This window comes from Opisthocomus hoazin, chromosome 14 (genome assembly GCF_030867145.1).
Source record: "Opisthocomus hoazin isolate bOpiHoa1 chromosome 14, bOpiHoa1.hap1, whole genome shotgun sequence".
Classification (NCBI taxonomy): domain Eukaryota; kingdom Metazoa; phylum Chordata; class Aves; order Opisthocomiformes; family Opisthocomidae; genus Opisthocomus; species Opisthocomus hoazin.
The window spans coordinates 12,147,452-12,167,670 of NC_134427.1; the positions used below are offsets into that span (position 1 = coordinate 12,147,452).

General features: G+C 50.1%; 1 protein-coding gene across 2 annotated transcripts in view; it reads right to left on the bottom strand.

Annotated features, from left to right (window-relative positions):
- The window catches only part of LOC104329532 (gamma-aminobutyric acid type A receptor subunit alpha3), an 80,207-nt gene extending 60,954 nt beyond the window's left edge, over positions 1 to 19,253 (bottom strand). Inside the window, exons 1-3 of one of the 2 annotated variants that reach the window (XM_075435248.1) lie at positions 19,235 to 19,253; positions 9,358 to 9,486; positions 4,933 to 5,054 (exon numbers count right to left, since the gene is read on the bottom strand). In XM_075435248.1, the coding sequence (XP_075291363.1) occupies positions 4,933 to 5,054; positions 9,358 to 9,446 (211 nt within the window). In that variant the 5' untranslated portion in view covers positions 9,447 to 9,486; positions 19,235 to 19,253. Of the gene's footprint in view, positions 1 to 4,932; positions 5,055 to 9,357; positions 9,487 to 18,861; positions 19,034 to 19,234 lie in introns of those variants that run through there. The other variant, XM_075435247.1, reaches the window with a different exon arrangement.
- Between the last annotated feature and the right edge of the window lie 966 nt (positions 19,254 to 20,219).

The window sequence follows — 20,219 nt, forward strand, 5'->3', positions numbered from 1 at the left end:
CAGTAAAGCCAGATAAAAGCTACTGTAGGCCCATGTTGGGTATCCTTGATTTGAGTCTTACTGAGAGAAGCAGAGAGTGACTGCACCAAAACCTACTCGAGTCTAGGGGCATCTGCGCTGAGCTAATCGTGGGAAGGGAGATGCTGACAGACAAGCCACAAAGAGCAACCCAGTGGAGATAATGAAGAGGAGACACCCATGAGCCTGAGTTGCTTTCACTCTCTGGATACATCCAGGTGTGAAGGTACAATCTGGGGCTTCCCCTCTGCCTGGATGTGTCCCACTTACTGCCAACCCTGAGGACAAGGAATGGGTGCCATGCCCTGTCCCCAAGGGAGAAGAAACCAAAGGGCTGAGTGTCTTGTTCTGCCTAGGGAACTGCACTGCTTTAATCCAGTTGCCTGTGTTTGCTGGTCTCAGTAAACCCCATGCTCTCAAAATTTCGGCAGGCTCCTACCCCTCATCTGTCCAGGCGCATGTTGTGCAGACACAGACTGGCAGGATGCTCGCCAGCCACCACTCCCTCAGCGTGGCCGAGTCAGCCATTCAGGGACTCCAGAGACATGAGGTAGAAGCTTCAAAGAAATACCATGAGTTACCTTATAAGCGATGCTGCATCCAGGAATGAGAACACCAATCGATCCTAGCCTAGCTGCTTAACATGGTACAAATTACTTTTTAATTGCAATTGGAGAAACTGCCTTATCTAGAAAGTTTACAGCCCATCTTTTAGAAAACTGAACAGCCTATGCTCTCCTCCTTTTGCTTGGGGTAAAATCTTTCCCTGGTATCCCCTGGCAAATATCTGGAGCGCAGGCTTCCCCTGACCACCCAATACAGACACTTTGTCCACCACTGCTCCAGATGCCTTCTGGGTTCCTCATCCTTACACAAAATAGCACCTCAGACACACCCCCGGCCCCCCATGAAGCAGACAGTCTCTGACTGAGCTGGAATCAATCCCTACCCTGTTTTGGAAATAGCTACGGAAAGGCCCCACTTGCCTCCTCCCTGGGCAGTAAGATGCTCCCCAATAGCTATGTGTTGCCAAAGTGTGTTAAAAGGATTCTCCAGACTGTAAGGAAGGAAAAGGCTGGGGCAAGTCTAGAAACCTCTCCTCCTTCCCCTCCCCAGGCATTCAAGATATGGTTGTGCTTCAGTTGCCCCGCAATGGACCCAAACTTCACCAGTTAGGAAATTCGTCTGCAGTAGGTACAGCTGCACACGGACCATCACCAAACTTCAAACAACCCAACCACTGCATCCCCTCTCATGGTAGCTGTGCTGGGAATCACACTGGCTGTGTAAGGATTGCGGAACTTCAGTCACTCTTGACAGTAAGCAGCACAAGTATATACAGGGTATTTTTGTGAATTAGTCATTCTTGGAGGATCGCTCATGGTCCCATCACTCACATACTGCTCCCTGACCATCTCTTGTTTTCGGTTATATGATGTCTCTCCATTTGTCAGCCAGTTCTACCTCTTTCTCCTGGCCACATCTCCTCTCTCCGACTCTTGCAAACAAGCCAAACTCCAGGTTCAAAACTGAGGCCTCTCTGTGTGCCAGCTCTGCAGGAAGCCCCAGCAAAGAGAATTCGAGAGCTATAAATAGATGCCACTCATTGCAGCCCCTGAAGGGCTGGGCAGAGGATCTGCATGATTGCACAGCTCCAGACTGGGAATGGAGGCCAGCGCTGTCCGTAGAAACTCTCTCCGAGGGAGATTTTCTTATCCGGCAAGGTTGGCCATGACAACAGATGTCTCCATCTCCTCGGGGTCCATTTCTCTTCCTCTTCTGGCTTAATAACCAATCTGCCCTGTGTTTTCCCAGGGGAAACACAGGTTATCTGCTGACAGTTCCTTCCTCTCCTCCCCCACTCTGAGTCCTATAACACAATCTATTTATGCAGTTATCCCTTCCACAAGCCCAGACTGTATTTCAGTGGTCATGGCGTCAAACACAAGACTCAGTTCTGTCCCTAACAGCAAGCCAGCTCCAGCTCACCCGGCAGAGACAAGGAGAAACCTCCTGTCAGCCACAGAAGACTTCTCTGTGACAACAATGGTTGTGTCCCCAGTGCTACAGGGTGTTCCTGCAGAAGGAGGGGTCTGACAGTCACCCTCCCCCCCTCTAAGCTAGCCTGCAGTATGCTCACAAACCTCTATGTGCCATCAAGATTGCAAGGACTTCTCGCTGGAGAGAATGTCCTGAGCCATCTCCTGGGAGCAGAAGCAGCAGCAAGGCACAGGACCACCCTCGCCTAGAGCCTAGCTCCTGATCAGCCTCAGCACTGGTTTTCTTCAGTTTGTGTATGCAGCATCCTGGTAGAAAGAGGAGCTCTGGCATGGGAGCTATTAGAGTGGGTGGCAGCAGATGGTGAAAACAGAGGGGGGATAAGAAAATAAATACAAAGAGGCTATCTTGAGGGGAGAAGTCACCACATCAACACTCTGTTGCTTACACAGTTTCTCTTCCCAAAGCCTAAACAAACATTGCTCGGTTCCCGGCGCACAAGGAAATGACTCTGCTGAATGCGGGCGACAGGCGCCCAGGCACACACAGCACCGCACAGCCCCGAGAGGTGCTGCAGCCCTGCACCCCACTCAGCCCTTTGAATCCCAACCCAGTGTTTTCAGAGGGATCTGTCTCATACAGAGCAGGGAAACGAAGGCCAAGAAGGGAGCCCTGTGTGTCCTGCTTCCTTGTTACCCACAATTTAGGCCAGTCCATCTTTCCATTAGCCTGTGTGTGGGCACAGTACCACCATGTCTGCCCTTTCCACGGACACCAAAGCAGAACTGCATGGTGCTAATGCATGTTCTTGCCTGACATATTCAGAAAAGCAAGTGGAAGTTATTCCCAAGGGAAATGGGGAGAGTCAGTGCTAGGTCTACATGGACTGTCCAGTGCTGTCCGACAGGAAAACCAATGGACCTTGTAAGTCACTGAACCAGCCGGCAGCACAGCTGCTAATTTGAAGCAAAGCAATCCCCTACACAGATCTCTCTTAACCTTGGACAACAGGACCCCATCTCTTGCTGACTATCACTCCAGGCTATTTGATTAACCCCTAAGTCCAGAGTCTGCACTAGGCCATTTCTGCTTCTCTGGCCACCAGTGGCAGTAGGAAAGGTCTTTCCCTCTAATGTTCTTCCTGATAGCAGCCCTGACAGACCTCCAAGGAATAAAAGCCCAGACTTGAGCAAAACAGGTCCAGCCAAAAGTGGGGAGAGCCTGGCTCACCAGGCTACCCCATACACACACACATGCTGAGGAAAATTCGTTGCCAGCCAAAAGCCCCCAAAACCTGTAGCCCTTGTCAAAACCTCCCATCTAGGGCTGTGAGTGTGCTCCATGAGGGGAAATCAGAGGTGAAAACGGCCTTTAAATATGCAATGTCTGGTTCAGGCAAAGGCAATTTATTATGTTAAGCATGTTATTAAAAGATCTAAAGCAACAGAGCAGAGATGTTCCAAGAAAGGTTTTAACTTCCCCAGCAAGGGGCTCCTGGGAGTCCTCTTGTTAATACTTTGCACAAGGTTGTCTGCAACCGAGCCTACGGTGAACATAAATGCCCCCTCAGTCCCCTTTCAGAACTCGTTCCAGTTAAATCAATAAGGCCATCGGGGAGACTTGAGGAAGCAAAGCTATTAGTGGGACCGCAGTTAATTCTGGGGGAAAGAAACAAGCAACAGAAGCAATAAAACTGATGGATGGCTTATGCAGACAAAGCAACCCTTTCCTGTCCAGGTCCTGCAGCCCCTCAGAGATGAAGATGCTCACTGGTGAAATCCTTCTTCCCCAGATTTTTCATGGTCTCTGCTTGGGATAAAAGTACTTCTGGACAGCTGCAGGGCAGAGGGCCATGGTATAGACGTGCTCATGGAAGACACAATAAGGCTGCTCTGAGGAATGGAGGATGCAATTCTAGGCTAGCAATATATCACTGGAGCCCCTATCAACATGCAAGAGCTCAGAAAACTTGTTCCTAACCTCCCTTGGCCGCAGGACCTTCAGCGAATGGGGGAGAACATAGTGACTCCAGGTTTGGGTGGGAATTGTGGACCAGCAGCACACCTTTTTAGCCGAGTCGGAGAGTTCAGAGCAGTGCAGGGACATCACCTCAGCGGCCCCTGTGGCACACAGTCATCAGCACCTGAGAGGGGTCATCATCTCTGCCACAGCAATGCCTTTTGACAACAATGCACCAAGAAACCACATGGGCCCACGTGTCCCTTATGTCAACAAGAAAGCTCTTGTCTTCACCACACATCTCCCCATTGCTTCTGCCTCCTTACATCGTAGTAAATGTACACCGTAAGCGCTGGGAGAGAAGGTGACTACCATGGTTTTGCTTTTTAAATCACCTTAAACAACTGTAGCTGCTTGGAGGGAATCTCAGCAGCAGTAGCTATAAAGGCAGTGGTGTTAAAAGCAGCTCAGGTGACAGCAGAGCCCATCTGACTGCCCAGTGCCCAGACCAGCACAGAGAAGAGCGTGCCAAGTGACAGCTACGTAGGAAATAACTGAGAATATGCTAAGATAGAGGTTCTGTAGCAAAGCCCACTGACTAAAAAGCAACACCAACACAAGCTGAAGGTCCTGTAAACTGTTAGTGTCATCATTGCTGAAATGGTAATGCCTACAAAAGTAGCATAATAAGTTTAATCGTATTTGCTCCATCTACAGGCCTATCAACGTAATGTCATAGAAGACTACAGCAGTCAGAGACTTGCACCTCTCATCTCACAAAATATTAAACAAGAAGATAGCACGGAATCAAAATGGGGAAACAAGCAACAGACTGACTCTGGCACTGAAACAGCCTCTTCTCCCGACAGGACCAGGCTTATTAAAAAGTCATCTGTGCAGCCTCTCATTTCTAAAGCTACACAACTGTGGAAAACATCATCTCTCCACCCAACTGACCTCCAAGTCCGGGTCTCAGGCGGTTGTCATATCCATCCAACAGCCTGTCCAGGATGCGGGTAAAAATGGTGATGTTATCTTTGCTGTCATCGACGACATCTGAAACATGCTTCTGAGAAAGTCTGGCATGAGGGGGAAAAAAGAGGGGAAAAAAAAAATCATCAGAAGAGAAACCTACACTTTACTTGCTCTGAACAGTTACTGAAAATGGAGGGATGTTGGTTCATGTCCCAGCCTGTGTTGCAGTGGGCCCTGAACCGCAGGATGGGGCTGGCCTGCTTATAAGGTGATATGCTTGCAGGACTCCGCAAAGGGCATCCCAAATCAACTCCCCTCTGGTCTCTGCCACCACAGCCCTCATCACGGAAGCTGAGGCATCACCACTGCCCCCTCCCCACCTTTCCATGCTCAGGGCAGGCAGCACTGTGGGTAGTGGTTTAGGAGCCCTGTTTTTACAGGGAGCCTTCCCATGCCCCAGCACCCTTGCCTGCCCCTAAGAAAGGGCATTTTGTGAACAGAGGCTGTGGAATCCTCAGTTACTCAAGTGCCAGTATCTCCTTATAGGCAGCATGGATGAAGTGATGCCAGTTATTTACCATATCGAACCATTTCCAAGTTCTCTGCTCCTCGGGAGAGGGAAGGGAGGGAGAAAAGTAGGAATTCAGTACAGCAGACTTGAGGCCTGAGTCCATCATTAAAACTCTTCATGAACCATTTCTGTGGTTTGTTGAACTTTCCCTGTTTATAAAACCAAATGAGTTTTTACATTCCTATCTCTGCTCAATGCAACAAGCCTGGAAGCCCCCAAATAAGACGATTTCCTCAGGGCACATGCTGCCCCAGGTGGAATAAAATAAGTAGTAAATTTCTCATACAAAGCTCATCTCACCAAACAAAATCTTCAATGCAGTTTTGCAAGCCCAAGAGGCTCAAATAATACATTTGCATTTTATGTCTCCCTTTCAATCAACAGGAAAGGAGCCTGCAAATCCTTCTGAAACTGGCTTTCTCTAAAAGAGATTTCAGACAACACAGAGTACTGGTGCTGCGGCTCCAAGCACAGCTTTCCCCAGCAGAAATAACTCTTAGGACCAAAACAAGTGGAAAGGCAGAAGATGAAGTAACAGAAAACCAAAAGACAAATCTATAGAGATGCAGAGATGGCAAGGAATATGGAAGGGGAAATAAAAGGGACATCAATGAGGGCAAAAAAAAGACTAAAGGCACAGACAGGCAGCGGGATGGCTGAGGAAGCCCAGCCAGGCAGGGGGGTAAAAGGCTGCTGGAGCAGAGGAATCCTCAGCAGTGGCACCAGGAGCCCCTTGGGAGCGGGACAGTCCTGACTGGCAAATCAGCCCCGTGCCATTAACTGGAGAGATAAGTCACAGGGGAGCACTGCCCAGATGCAGACCACGAATGCAGCAAACTAGAGAGACACTGGTGATGCAAGATGTGGGTGGAGTTACCATGGAGGGCACCTATGACCCTCTGAAGCAGGGTCCCACTCCCCACAGCTAGGGGAAGGGAAGCCCCTAAATTATTGCTTTCCAATACCCCTGCCCCTTTCCTCCTCCTCTCCAGCCTCATTTTGTCTTGCTCCCATTGATGTGTGCAGCCACTGGTTTAAGCATGCGCCAGGAAATAACTGGGGAAAAAAAAACAAACAGAAAGAGGAATATAATTTAAGGAGTTCAAAGCTTCATCTTGCTGCATCCCATCTGGTTAGACTAGTTACCCCTGACACTACTGGTCCATTTGGTCAAAATGTGCTCCCAACAGAAAACCCAGCTTCTGTAAGATAAAAGAAGAGCAAAAAGTATTTTCTAGCAAAAAATGAAAAATTGAGAGAAGGGTATAGGTATTTTTAGAGTCAGGCTGAATCAATACTATTCAGCATGCTGCAGCTAATTGAAATATTCCATTTTGGGCAATTTTGACATTAATTTGCATCGGCATCAATGACCAAACACTCTGGGAAATTGTATTTCAAGTGCTTGCAGTTAGCTTCTCCATGGATCAGATCCCACTTCTCAAAAGGCCACTTGGCCTCTGATTTTTAGCAAACCAATACCTGCTGTCATGGGAGAAGTGGTCAAGCCAGGAAGCTCAGCCTACAGGAGCCCAATAAGAGTAATAAAGTGCAGTTCCCATAGGGTACGGGGAGCGAGGCGTGGTCAGGAAAACACCCGTCCCAGCCCTAATGCGACCTGTCAGATCCGAAACATCGGAACATTGCTGATATTACAAACCGCATCACAGCCTTTGAGACTTCGCATTCAAATCAAAACACTGGTTTTGGCTTTTCATCTAGACTTGAATTATTTGAAATAGCTGAACTCCCTGCAGTTGAGTAGAATTTTGAGGAATTTCAAAAATGTCTACTGTAATTAGTGAAGTTCCAATTGTACCAGCTTTCAATAGATGTCATGGTTAAAAGCAATCTGTACCAGTGGCTGCTGATGGGTATATAACCATCTATAACTTATGAATAGCTAGCATGCTCATGAAAGCTCATTCATTAATGTTTTATAAGCTATCTTTAAAAATTACCCGTAATATGAAGAGCGAGAGGACAGATTTTTGTGAAGGAACTCCTAGCGGAGGCTCAGCGGTGATGGGAAAAGTGAGTTTACAAATTTCAAAGCTGTTTTACTTAGCCTGACATTTGAGGTTTCAACTTCAATGTGAGCAGCGTGGGATTCACTCAGGAGGCGCAGGGGAAAGAGCGATGCAGCCAGGGCAAGCGAAAGGTGGAGACAGGGGAGAGCCAGCAGCACCTCTGCCTGGCACCTGATTTGGGTGATTCCCCAGTCCAGCTGAGGTCTGGGCTGGCTCATCTAACCTTAACATAAAGCTAAAGCTGCCCTTTAGCAAAGCGTAAAAACAAGTCGTGTTTATCTGTCTCAAAGCCCCAGTGAAGAACCCTAAGGAAAGGCAGAGGTATGGGGATCACCATTTTAAAATAATTAAAAGCCTTTAGGCAGGGAAGACAGAGGTTTACAGCAAATTTAATTAGGATAGGCTTGAGGAAAAGTCATTACCTTGCCACCCGTCCCTGTGCACATGCTCTCTGGAGAGCTAGCTGCCACATTGGCATGCTAATCTCTGAACAAGGGTCCCCTCGTAAGCAATTGAAGAAACAAATCCTCCTGTGGACCGGAGTGATACCCGCACGGCAGGCGGCAAGGGAGCAGTGGCTGCTGCATCAGTGGATGTGTGACAGGGAGCAAAAGGGCGGCAGTGGGGAAGGCAGAGGCAGGGCTGCAGGCAGAGGGGCTGCTGACACCCCCCCGCATGGGGATGGGGACCCAGAGGCCAGTGCCCGGGCTGCCTGTACCTATGCAGGCGGGCAGGGGCAGGCAGCCATGCATCGAAGGGTCGGCATCTACGTGTCAGAGCATAGTCAGGATGCGTTTGCTTGTGCAAAGTCAGATCCAGGGAGGTGAAGTGGTGTGGGCAGGACAGGGTAGGAGTGTGCAGCTAGGCAAACAACCACACGCAGAGGAGTGCGTGGGTGAAGCAGGAGTGGCAGCACTGACATTTTTTCACGCATGAAATTCCTTGATCGCTGCTGGACTTGTAACTCAGCAGGCAGCATTTCAGTGGTCATACCTGGCACTCTAAAGGCTTTTCTGAATTTTTTATAGAAGTCATGTATTATTTGCATTTCTCTTCTTCTGTGCAGAGCTCCTCCCTCCCTGCAGCTGGTAGGCTGTGCTGGGGGGGGTCTCTGCCTCCCTTCCTCAAAGAGCTCTCCAAGCTCACCAAGACTCACCAGTGGTTCTGGTGGGATGCAGAGCTGGGCTGCAGAGCCTGTCATGGACTAACAGGCTTTCATCTTCATCTGACAGCTCCCAGAGGCTGGGAGGGCAAGGCTGGTGGCAGTGTTCTCAGTGTTGGGACAGCCAGAGGGACACCAACCCAGGCAGCATGCCTAGCCAGGGCTGGCCAGAGACCTCCTGTGCTACAGATCAGGCATGCTGCTCATGGGTTGTTATACCATAAACAACCAAATAGCTGAAGCAGTTTCATTTTCTTTTCTTTAATGGAGTATTAAAATAATTAAAGGGGAGGGGGGAAGTCTCTCTTCCCAGTTAAAACTCTTCTAAGTCAAGTCCTTGCCAAGAGTGAATTGTGCAGAGGCCAAATCTGAAAATTGGTTTTGTTGCAAAAAAACCGCTGACATCTGTCCTGAGTGAGAGCAGCTCAAATAATGCTAATGTAATCAGTCAGCTCAGCCACAAGGGCCTGAAACAGTCCCTGGGTGAAATGCGTGGGGATGGGGACAAGGGGAGGGTCAAACACAGCAAAGACACTTTTTAGTGCTTTCCCCGGACTACTTCACACAGGTACCGGCCCCAGGATACTTAAGCAAAGCGAGAGGACTGCAGCCTTGGCCAATAGCCTCAGTGCTCACCACCTTACCCAGCATCAGCAGGGAGAGCCAAAGTCAGGACTACGACTCCAAGGCTAGCGAGAGCGAGCGACCTGGTTCCCAGGAGCCTCAGCGCCATGGCCTCAGCACGCGGCGACTGGTAAGCAAGCCTCCAAAACCTACCAGGGTGGGCACAGAGGGGAAGGAGAGAAGAGAAAAGAGATTTTATTTACTAGGAGGAAAACAATCCGCTTAGTTCAGTTTTTCCCAGCAGTTCATCTATGTTAGCCAGCAGTCAGTGTTTTGGGGGTCCTGTATTTGAAGTCCCAGAGACCCCTCCAGGGACCAAAGGCAGCAGCATCCCCTGCAGCACTGCTGGCCCTGGGGAAGTTGCAGCATGGGGTCAGAGCCAAGCATGTACAAACATGTACAAACCCTCACTCCATCTTCACAGCACATCCAGCAGCTCCCCAGGTGCTTCAGCACCTTTCAGCTCCATGTCCAAAATGACCACAGTGGTTCTTCTTCCACCCATCATTTCCTCCTCACCCCGTAATCTCAGTTACCACCCTCCCCTTGCAGCAAGTTCCAGCTCCCCTCACTACCTGTGCTGCCTTGGGGACACCCACACAGCAGAACCACTTGCAAAGTCTCAAGAACCATTTTTTCCAAACATCTTTTTCTGGACAGTTAGGCCCTCATTTAATTCTGGTAACGACACTGCCAGATATTATGTTCGCGCACTGAGGCACAAGGTAGTGGGAGTGTTCGACTAGTGCACTTAGTGTGCTCAGATTTTTCATTAATACTCAGTTTTACTTTTGTTGTGATGTTATTGCACATTTAACTGCCTTCCCCTTTTATGTATCTCATTATGTTGACACACCTTGGAACAGCACTGCCAAGCAACAGCCTGTATAAATACAGCTTCTTGTGATGTCTTCCCAACACGACACCTCATGCCTGGCACACATGCGATTCAGCCTGGCAGAGGCTCAGCACCTCGGCAGCCAGGCACAACCGGCCAGAGTGAGCCCCTCAAGCCAGAGATGAAGGCTCACTTCAATCACAAACTGCAGAAACCATTGCAAGATGTTGATAGCCAAATCTGACCTCTGGATTTCCCCACTCAATAGACACCAACATTGCAGAGCCTCAGACAGCTCCTTCCAGCAAGAAAGGAGATGCTGGGTTGAAAGATAAATCCCACCACCTGAATGACATTTCTCAGCTAGCACAGGGTGCCCCAGGATGAAGGGGGCAGGTGAGCTATGCAAGTGCTACCAAGGAGCTGCGGTTTCTGCACACAGACATGGGAGACAGGAACCCCCAGCAGAAATCCCGTGCAGAGAGAGCAGGGAGCTCAGCCGAGCAGGATGGAAGCACCTGGAGATCACATACATCATGTACGTGCAGCAATATGTGTCTTGCTACTCTTGCCACAGTCGACTGGAAGAGGAGAAGGGGCACAAGGCCAGGATTTTTCATTGAGCTGCCCCTGGTCGCTCCACAACAGTTTTTCCGTACAGTCTTCCTGGATGATGTGCTTGATCCTTGCTTTATAGCTCACCACAACTCTAGGAGGACATGAGCTACCACATAGACAGAAGGTAAAAGCCAGACAATACAAGTCCTTACCTACCCACCTCAGCTTTTGTCCTGGCACTCACTAATGGCCGGCACAGGAAAAATAAAATAGCCTTGGCCTCTCGCATTGTCTTGCATAGAGCGTACTTCAGATGTGTTACTTCTGTCTTCCTCCCCATCACTCACTTCAAATCTTTGCAAATATCAGTGCATGGATTAATTTTGTGCATATGAGCATTTGCTGATGTGCTCAGGCTTATTTAATCAGGATGATACATGAAAGAAGCACATGCTTACTGGAGGCTGCAGAAGCCTTCCGGCATGGGCACATCTACACATCTACACCTCTGGTGAGAGAAGCCCTGATTCAGGATAGCTCCTCTGCCTCCTGCCACCCTCAGCTGAGAAGGGACACTCAGTCTTGGAAATTCAAGTATTTGCTGATGAAGCACAAATTAAGAGGCTGAACATCTGTTCTGTGGGAAATTCCAACAGGGGAGACTCGTTCCAAATCACAGCAAGGACAACTAAAATGTTGATGTTTCTTACAAGGCAAATTCAAAACTCTTTCAATTAGCAGCTCCTTGACAGATTTCCTTTCAACTTTTCCCTTTCATTTCACTTAAACTTGCATATTACACAATAGGATTTAATTGATTTATTTTTCCTAAGGCAATTTCAAACACTAGCCAAAAGTGAAAACAACATCGCTGTCTCCCCTGCCCCCTCCCCACAATACCATTGACAAATTTCATTTAAATCAACACTTTCCCATTCAAATGCTGATTTCAATAAATGGTTTGCTTCGGCAGAATTTGCACTGACAGCAGTTTTTGACCAGGGATATCCATACAAATAAGGACCCTTTAGTTTTGCAGCAAATGCCTCCTGGTTCTGCAGAAACTGATCTGACTCCTCTAGAACATTGTTTTTTAGATTTGATGAGACTGTGGGCTGAGCAGATTACGCACCAAAGGCGGGACAGAGTAGCTAAAGAAAAGAGGACTAGAAGATGAGGCATCAAGGCAATTCAGAAAGTGACAGGTCAGGAGAAGTGACAAAAGTGGGAAGCACTTACACCTTCCATGTAGATGTGTGTAAGACTTGCCTATCTGTGCCAAAAAGTTCTAAAAAAACGCATTTCCACCAAACCTTGTTCATACAGTTTTCCTTCAATATTACATGGAGATAAAGGGCTGATTTTCTACTTTGGATAGTTCTGTTGAGGAAGGTGCTAGCCAAGGATAACAGAGTTTCTTGAATAAGTTAAAAACACGCTTAAGTCTCATTTTAAGTGTCAGAATATAACCTGCACTGGGAGAAAAATCTGTTTTAACTACTTGCCCAAGTGATTACTTTGCTAGCCATGGTTCAGTTTGTTGGCACAGAGAATGCCCCAAAAATGTGGTGTGAGAGTACACGGATGGCTGGTTTACCATGGCTGCACTTACAGACTTGGGAAGGATAACACAGCATGGAAAATAGCTTGGCACTGCTTTCTACCACTTTCCTACGGTTCTTGTACTGTATTTTTCCTGGGGAGCTGGATAGAAGTGGTTGCACGGCATTTTTCTTGTTCTTTGGCTCCTTTACACTTAGAGATGGATTGAGAAGCAGACCCGGTCCTGAGGATTGTGGCTGACATTTTTGATTAACACAGGTGCTTTAACTGTTGGTGATGAACCCTGGTGGCCTTGTGACACTGAGCCAGGGCTGGGCAGGCAGCGCTGGGGGAGCGGCAGAAGGAACAACCCCCTTCCAGCGCTAGTGCTCCTCACCCTGTTGCCAGGCAGGAAACATGTCTCTGGAGGATGCAAGGAGGCTTTTACAGAGGAGGAGGTTCCACCCTTCATACAGTTAAAAGGATCTTGCAGAGCTCCCCATGGCCAGAGCTTCACATGGCACAACAGCTCTCAGCATCACCTCTCCCCTTTCCGGGGGCTCTTGCTAGCCCAGGCCCAGCACCAACCACAGGGACACACAAAATCTCAGCCAGTGCAAGTGCTTTGTTAGCCCAATAACTACTGGCCACACAGCCTCTCTAATAATAAGGTTTTACAAACCTGCCAGGCCAGAAATCAGTCCTGGTTTCAATAGCCCAGTAACTGAGCTCCTCAGGTTTTACACATAAGAGTTGCTCTTGGAAAGGACTGCCTGCCCCAGAGCAGTTACTGCTCAGAGCAGAGCAGGCAGGAAGGGGTCCCTCGGTGCATAGCACCATCTCAAGCGCAGGAAAGGAATGGAAACACCCACGAGTGCACCTCAGGAAAAGGGACACTGGGGCTCCTCCAGCCCGAACTGGTGCTGCCCTTGCAGAAGGTGCTTAAACAAAATGCTGTCCAGCTGTCACATCCCACTCAGGAAGGCTCTGAAACAGCCAACTCTTGATCTGAATACCTGCAGGGATGCTTGATGCTCTAGGAAGGGGAGGGAGGATGCAGGCAGCATGCATTTAACTGCATGTAACCTAGTGAGGGTTTAGGAATGTTAATTGGATGGTAATAGTCTTAAAGAAGAAAAAAACTCCAAATCTCTTACTAGGTCTTGCTGAAAGGAAATTACATAGTATCTGTGAGGAAAAAAAAAAAAAAGCAGAGTGCAAAGATTTCTAAGCTCAGAAAAGAGTGGTACGACTCCTTAGACTGACCCCCTTTCACATAAGTTAAAGAACATGACCCTATAGCTTCTGATTCTCGTCTCTACCAATGCAAGATGGAGCCTATAAGCATGGTACGTACTCACAGCAGCTCTGCACTTCCTTCCTCCATCTGTCCACTGCTCATTTCTTAATGGCACAGTTAGCAAATGCATTCATCGCTAATTCTGCAGTTGCTGTTAACCTCTACAGCTGAATCAAATGCAGATTTTCTAAGGAGCCCTGCGAACACTTTGCAGCTGGAATCCAGCAATACTTGATGTTTACAATTCTGTGCACTCTGGATTTTGGCACGTCTCTTTATAACCACATACCTAAAGGCATCATAAACATACCCACTCCTCTCCAACACATGTAGTCTGTCCAATCTCCAGAGCATCACAGTATAACAACACTCCTGAGAAATACGGCCTTACTGTTGGATGTGCAGTTTTGGAATGAGGAATTGGAAAATCTTCCTTCTCCCCAACACAGCAACATGCTCCAGCCCCTGCTCCTACTGAGGTGGGTTTTGGAACGAAAAAAGTGCTGGTACCTTCCAGATCAGCAAGGTACCCTAATAATTATGTTAACATTGGGTATCTCCTGACTTGGCATACTAAGCCTGATCTTTTCAAAAATCCTTATTCTAGAAACCATTAAATATTCTGAAATGCCTTCCTAGGAAAGAGTGATTAGAACAGGCTTACTGCTGACAAGGGAAAGACAGATAGAGCTCTGGAGGTGGAGACTGAAAGGTAAAGCATGTAAAAAAATCTAGGAGAACAGCCCAGAGAGGGGGAGACTGCAAGCATCAGAAAGGGAATGAAGAGGCCCATAAACCCACCTGGGTACATCTGTGACCGTCAGGACACATCAGTATCTCTCCCAAATTATTGCCTCCTTGGCACACATATAGCCAAGGGAACAATCAGATTCACTTAGCATTATTCTTATCATACAGGCGGCATTCATGAAGGAGCCCAAAAGACAGATTTACCCCATCACTGCACCCAGAGAAGCCGTGTACCTGCAGTGTCATTAGGTGAGCATGCCCACACGCAAGCACCTACACCAGTGGCATCAAGTGAAGGAGTGCTGAGCACTTACAGCTCTCTCAGCCCACAGCACCTGCAGCTGCTCCACATCTTTGCCAAGTCAGGTATCTCCGGGAGGGGGGAGCAATGAGGAGCTGATGCTGGGGAGCCAGCTGGAAAACAGACCAGGAAGTAGAGGCAGCCTCAGTCCAAAAGCCAGATACAAGCACTTCCACTCATGGAGAAGAGAGTGATCTAGACCTGGAGGGTGCCAAGAACATCCACCCACCTGCACGGTAGCACAGCCAAGCAAAGCACTATAGGTGACCTCACAACACCTGCAGATTTACCCCGAAAGTCAGGTGCGCTTTCACAGCACAAGAAGCTCCTGAAAGTCCTTCCTCATTGCACAGCAGCCTCTGCAAAACAGATCCCAGGCATTAGGAGAGGTACTTCGACACCTCTCAAGGATTCCAAAATCATCCAAACTGCATGGGCTGCGCTCTGCCCAACTGTCCCTGATCCTCCATAAACACACCAGCCTTGTGGTCACCACTGCTACACCCTTCCTAGTGCTTCTTCATATAAAGCTCCAAGCTCTCTCTGCAGAGACAGGCAGCCAGAAAGCACTTAGTGCAGCAGCAATAAATGCAGGCGATGCACATGCTGCCCTGCGTCCCTGTTGGGGAGGTTTTGCTTCAGTTGTTAATCACTTCAGCTAAAAAGAAGGGTCCCTTGGATGAAGTCCCTTTTTATTTGAGGGCAGGGGCAGCAATGAGCACACATGGTTCATCTGGAAGCCTGGAAACGATGGAATAAAACACTGTGGTGTTTCACAAGACCTTTGTCCTGCTGGTTGTTTGCATCCCTTTGTTCTGAAGTGAGCTAACTGGGACACACTCGTACACTGCACAACACAGGCAGAGACACTCAAGCCAGTGCGCACTGGAATCAGCCCAGTCATGCCAGCATCACACTCTGCTTGCACCCGCCAGCACAGGAGGAAGGCTCAGTTTGTTACCCTGGACCGAGCAGAGTGCTTTGCTTCCATCACCTGAGCTAGCCCAAATTTCTCCAACTTGCCTCTCAGTTTAGCGCTGCTTTGTGCCGTACAGGTGCTGCTGAAGGCCAGAAGCTCCTACAGTGTTTTATAGGAATCAAAGGACATGAAACAGGCAGCAGTACCTCCGCCTACCTGAATCAAACTTGCTGTTTACCATCTACTTGGAGAAACAGCCCTAGCTCACAGCAAGAGACACATGGCAGAGGAACCAGTCTTTGATTCACGAGCATGAAAATGCTTGTGCGTAACTACCCAAGAGGCATACGCTGGCTCGTCCCCACAAGTACACACGCTGCACAAGCCATAAACAACCTTCCCATCAGTCTGCCACACACATGATGTACGAGGCACACGTGATGGTTACCAAATGTGTTGTCTGCAGCTCTGCAAGAGATGCTGGCAGAAGACGACGCTTGGAACCAGAGGCACAAGGCAAAGAAATTAAAGGTTCAGATCAAAATGGAAATCTTGGGAGCAAGCCTTAAAGTGAAACTCTTCTGTAGAAAGCTGGTAACAGAGAAACAAGCTCTGTGCCCAACTCCCAAACCAGCTCTAATTTTTCAAAACGAGAAACCGCTTGGCAGTTTTTCCTCATCAAAACAAAATTAATCCCAGTATTGTATCTTTCTACTCAAAAACACATCCAGAGGGACTGTAGAGTGATTCACACCCACAATCGCTACAGGAAACCGTTTGCACTCAAAGTGTAACAAGCCAACACTGATTCACCCACATAATTACAGGCAGACACTGATTCACAGCTACTGCAACTGCAGACAGACTGACTCACAATCAAAGCAACTGCGGACAGACTCAGGCTAACAAGCACAACTGGAAACACAACCTTTCTGACAACACCCGCAATCTGCAATCTTATGTACGTACAAATCCTTGGACAACTAGCTAGCAGTCTAACCAACGAAAACACAGCTAGCCAAGCCTTGCACTTTTTGCTGGTGCTCTTGACCTTCACCCCACAACCATCCTTCCTTCACTGATGGAACAATATCCACACGTCAGCAATTGCTTCTTCCCTGACAGCCCTCGCACTTGCCAAGCACAACTGTCCAAGCCCGAACCCAGGAGCAGAGCCCTACGGTGCGTATTCAGACACAGGATGCATACCGGCACCGTAAGCGTATACGGTGCAAGACATCAGCGTACATCCACTTTGATACCACACATCTGTGCACTGACTGCGCTTAGTGTTTCCAGAATATAAATAAATGCAAGCAAGTATAATACATTTAGCCCACAGGCAAAGGAAATGGCAAAAGACTCGCCACTGGGCAAAAGCTTGCAAGGGAGGATTATTTACTACACTCTGGCTGGGTATGTAATTATGCCAGTGTTCAGCCTGGGTATTGTGTTACTTTTTGTAAACAGTTGGCAGGAATACTCCTACTGAGATGAGGGGCTGAGCTGCTTCTCCTGTGTTGAGAGGAGCAGGCTGAAGAGGACAAGGTCTACTTAGAGAAAAAGAAACTGAGGTGAAAGAATGGATCAAGCAGGAAAAGACGAAGAAGAAGGTGAGAGTGAAGTGGGACAGGCAGCAGTCTACAAAGAAGAAAGACAAAAGGAGAAAGAACAGGAGGAAGAAAGCTGCATGATGCAGACTTGTGATGAGAAGCCCCAGAAGCAAGGAAATGCAGCAGCCTCCCAGTGCTGAGCGTGCCTCACAGCAGTGCAGAGAATGCATGTGTGCATAGCCACGCGCTGAGCTCTGCTGTGCGCTGTGAACCAGGAGGAGATGCCAGGGGAAAGGATGCATCCTCCAGCCAAGCATGTGCCGTGGGGCCCAGGCGCAGCCGCAACCTCTCCAGCTGCTTGGAGCTCTCTGGGAAAAGAGCAGGAGTGTCAGGCTCCCACACTCCTGCCTCTGTGCGTGTGTGTGTGCGCACTGCAGGGCACCCAGCCGCCACCGACACAGGATGAAGGGCAGGCTGGCAAACTCCACCAAAACAGCATCACCTCAAAACAGCCTGAAATCCTTTATCCTCCAGGGTAAAGAGAAAGTTAAAAGACAGACTACAGAAAGGAGAGGACTTGCCTGAACCACACATAGCATCTTCTAGTCATAGGCTGGACCTGCCTCACCACCTGTTATTTTTCTCCACACTCCCCACAAGGAAGCTAAGACCCCCAAAATGTGAGGGAGCAAACCTGCTCTGCTGCTGCCATCAGAACAACTCAGGTGAGCAACCACCCAGAGCTGCTCTTGGTGGCCCATGGCAGCAGGTTCTGGTTCTCCGATTCTGTCCAAGAATGCTGCTGCTTTTGCAGCCAGCCATCAGCACATTCAGGGGAGAGACCACAGATGCAATTGGCATGGGAAATCAACTCTTTGTTCAATTATACTTCTCTCGTCCAGACGAGAATCGTTCTAGCAGAAAGCAGAGCGAGGAACAATAGATAAGCGTTGCAGTGGGGACTGCCTAATGCTTAATTGCATTATGCTACTCCTTTTTTAATGATTCTATGTCTCGGTCCTAGTAAGGACCTAGTAAGGGAGGGATAAGGAAAGATCTTGAGCTCTTTTCCCTTTCCTCCCATAGCAACCTCAGAGACTGAAGCCCCCAAAACTCCTTTCCTTCCCCCCCCCCCGACACAGCATCAGTGCCCATTAGGCCTGGCTGCAGGATTTGGGGGAAATTTGACTTTGCTTTCCTGTGCTGCTCTCCCAGCTCAGCTCTTAACCTGCTTTCACCATCCGGCCCTGGGAACGGGGCTCACTATTGTCCTCATCCAGACATTTTCCATCACAGCCGATGACACCTCTCCCAGCTCTCCAGCCGGCAGTGCCAGGCAGGCGGGCTGGAGCCCCCGGGGTCCCCAACCGGGGGGGGGGGGGGGGGGGCAGGGTGTGTGTGACCTCGGCACTGCTCGAGCGGCCGCTCTGCTCCGGAGCAACACGCTCCGGAGTTGCTGCTGGAGCGGAGATACTCCGGCCCCACGGCCGCCCTCCCGAGCCCCCCGCCCGGGGGATGCGAGCAGGGCAGAGCCCCCCCCGTTCCCCTGCAGGGCCGCCGCTCCCCCTATTGCTCAGTGGCCCGCAGACAATAGCCGGGGGGCGGCGCGGCACCCGGGAGCCCCCCTCCCCGGCCGGGGGGGCCGCACTACCCCCCGCGCCCCCCCACCCCAGCCCCCGGAGGGGCGGTTATTCTCCGCTCGGTGCAGCCGCCGGGGGAGCGGGACCGCGAACCGCCGCCGCGCCCCGCACGCCCGCACTCACCGCCGCGGCTGCCCCAGCGGGGAGGGGGGGGGCTGCCGGAGCCCGCTCAGCCCCGCATCGCTCCGCGCCCGCCAGCCGCCGCCTGTGCGCTCCTCCGGCCGCGGCGAGGGAAGGAGGGAGGAAGGGAGGGAGCGAAGCAGCATCCCCCCGCCTTCCTCCTCCTCCTCCCCGCGCCCCGGAGGAGGGTTTACCCACCCGCTTTGTGCGGAGCTGCCCTCCCCGCAGCGCCCCGCCCCCACCGCTCTCCCTGCCCCGGGCCGGGGCCAGCACCCCAAGCGATGCCCCGGGGGCCCTCCGCGAAACCCCGCACCCCCCGCCCTCCTTTCGGCGCAGGAGGATGCGCGGAGCAAGGCCGGCTGACCCCAGCGCCTACCTGTTGCAGGCGGGAGCTCCCCAGGGCGCTGGCCGGCACCCCGAGGGGTGCGCTGCGCCCCGGCTCCTGCCCACCCGCCTCCCCGCTGCGGGGCCTGGCCGAGCCGCGGTCCGCCGGCGGGGCGGGGGAGTTCGGCCCGCAACTTGGAACGGCCAAGGTCTGTATCACAACAAAGCGGCACGCAGAGGAAAAATCAACGCAGAGAAGGAGGGAGGAGGAAGCCAGGTGAAAACGCAGCCAGGAGCAGGCAGTGAAAACGTGGACAGATCCAGTGTGGCGGTGCCGGGATCCCAGAGCAAGGGCGAGGCGAGACGCGGTGGACTGAGCTGGCTGGGCTTTGGAGGTGTTGCGGAGCCCCACGACAGTGAAGCTGGGAAGGCGAAAGCTGACAGTAAGGCGCACTCAAAATATATTGTCCCTGCAGAGCTCTGCTTGCTCAACACGCACTGCGAGACTCAGCCGCAGCTGTGACTCCGAGGTACATAACCATTCCTCCACCACTGAGGATGCGGGAGGAGATAAAGGATCATAACTGCAGGTATTACTGACCACCCCACACTGCCTCTAAAATACTCTTGGTTTGGAACACTTAAAATAACATGCAAACATAATTCAGGGCAAGGGCCCTCAAGGCATGAGTAATTAAATCCAGTTTAACTGTCAGTTCTCTGCATTCTGATGTCAGAAAATGACCCAGTTCTTGCTTCCAGGAGAAAGTTAGGGGCAATCACTGTTCTACCTTATCCCTACAGACCACAGCCATCTCGACTTTGGTGAGATAGGAGCATTCATCATAACTCGTTTCTGGGCAGTAGGAAGAGAACGTGGGCTCTCTTTCAAAGCAAAATTTCATCTCCCTATGATCTGAGCATGGTCTTTACTAATCTAGCTATCCAGACTTATATCTGTTAGCAGCAGTTCAAATGCCAGTAGAATTCTGCTTTCCTCTGCCGGATAGGGGCCATAGGCAAGACCTGATGAGCCT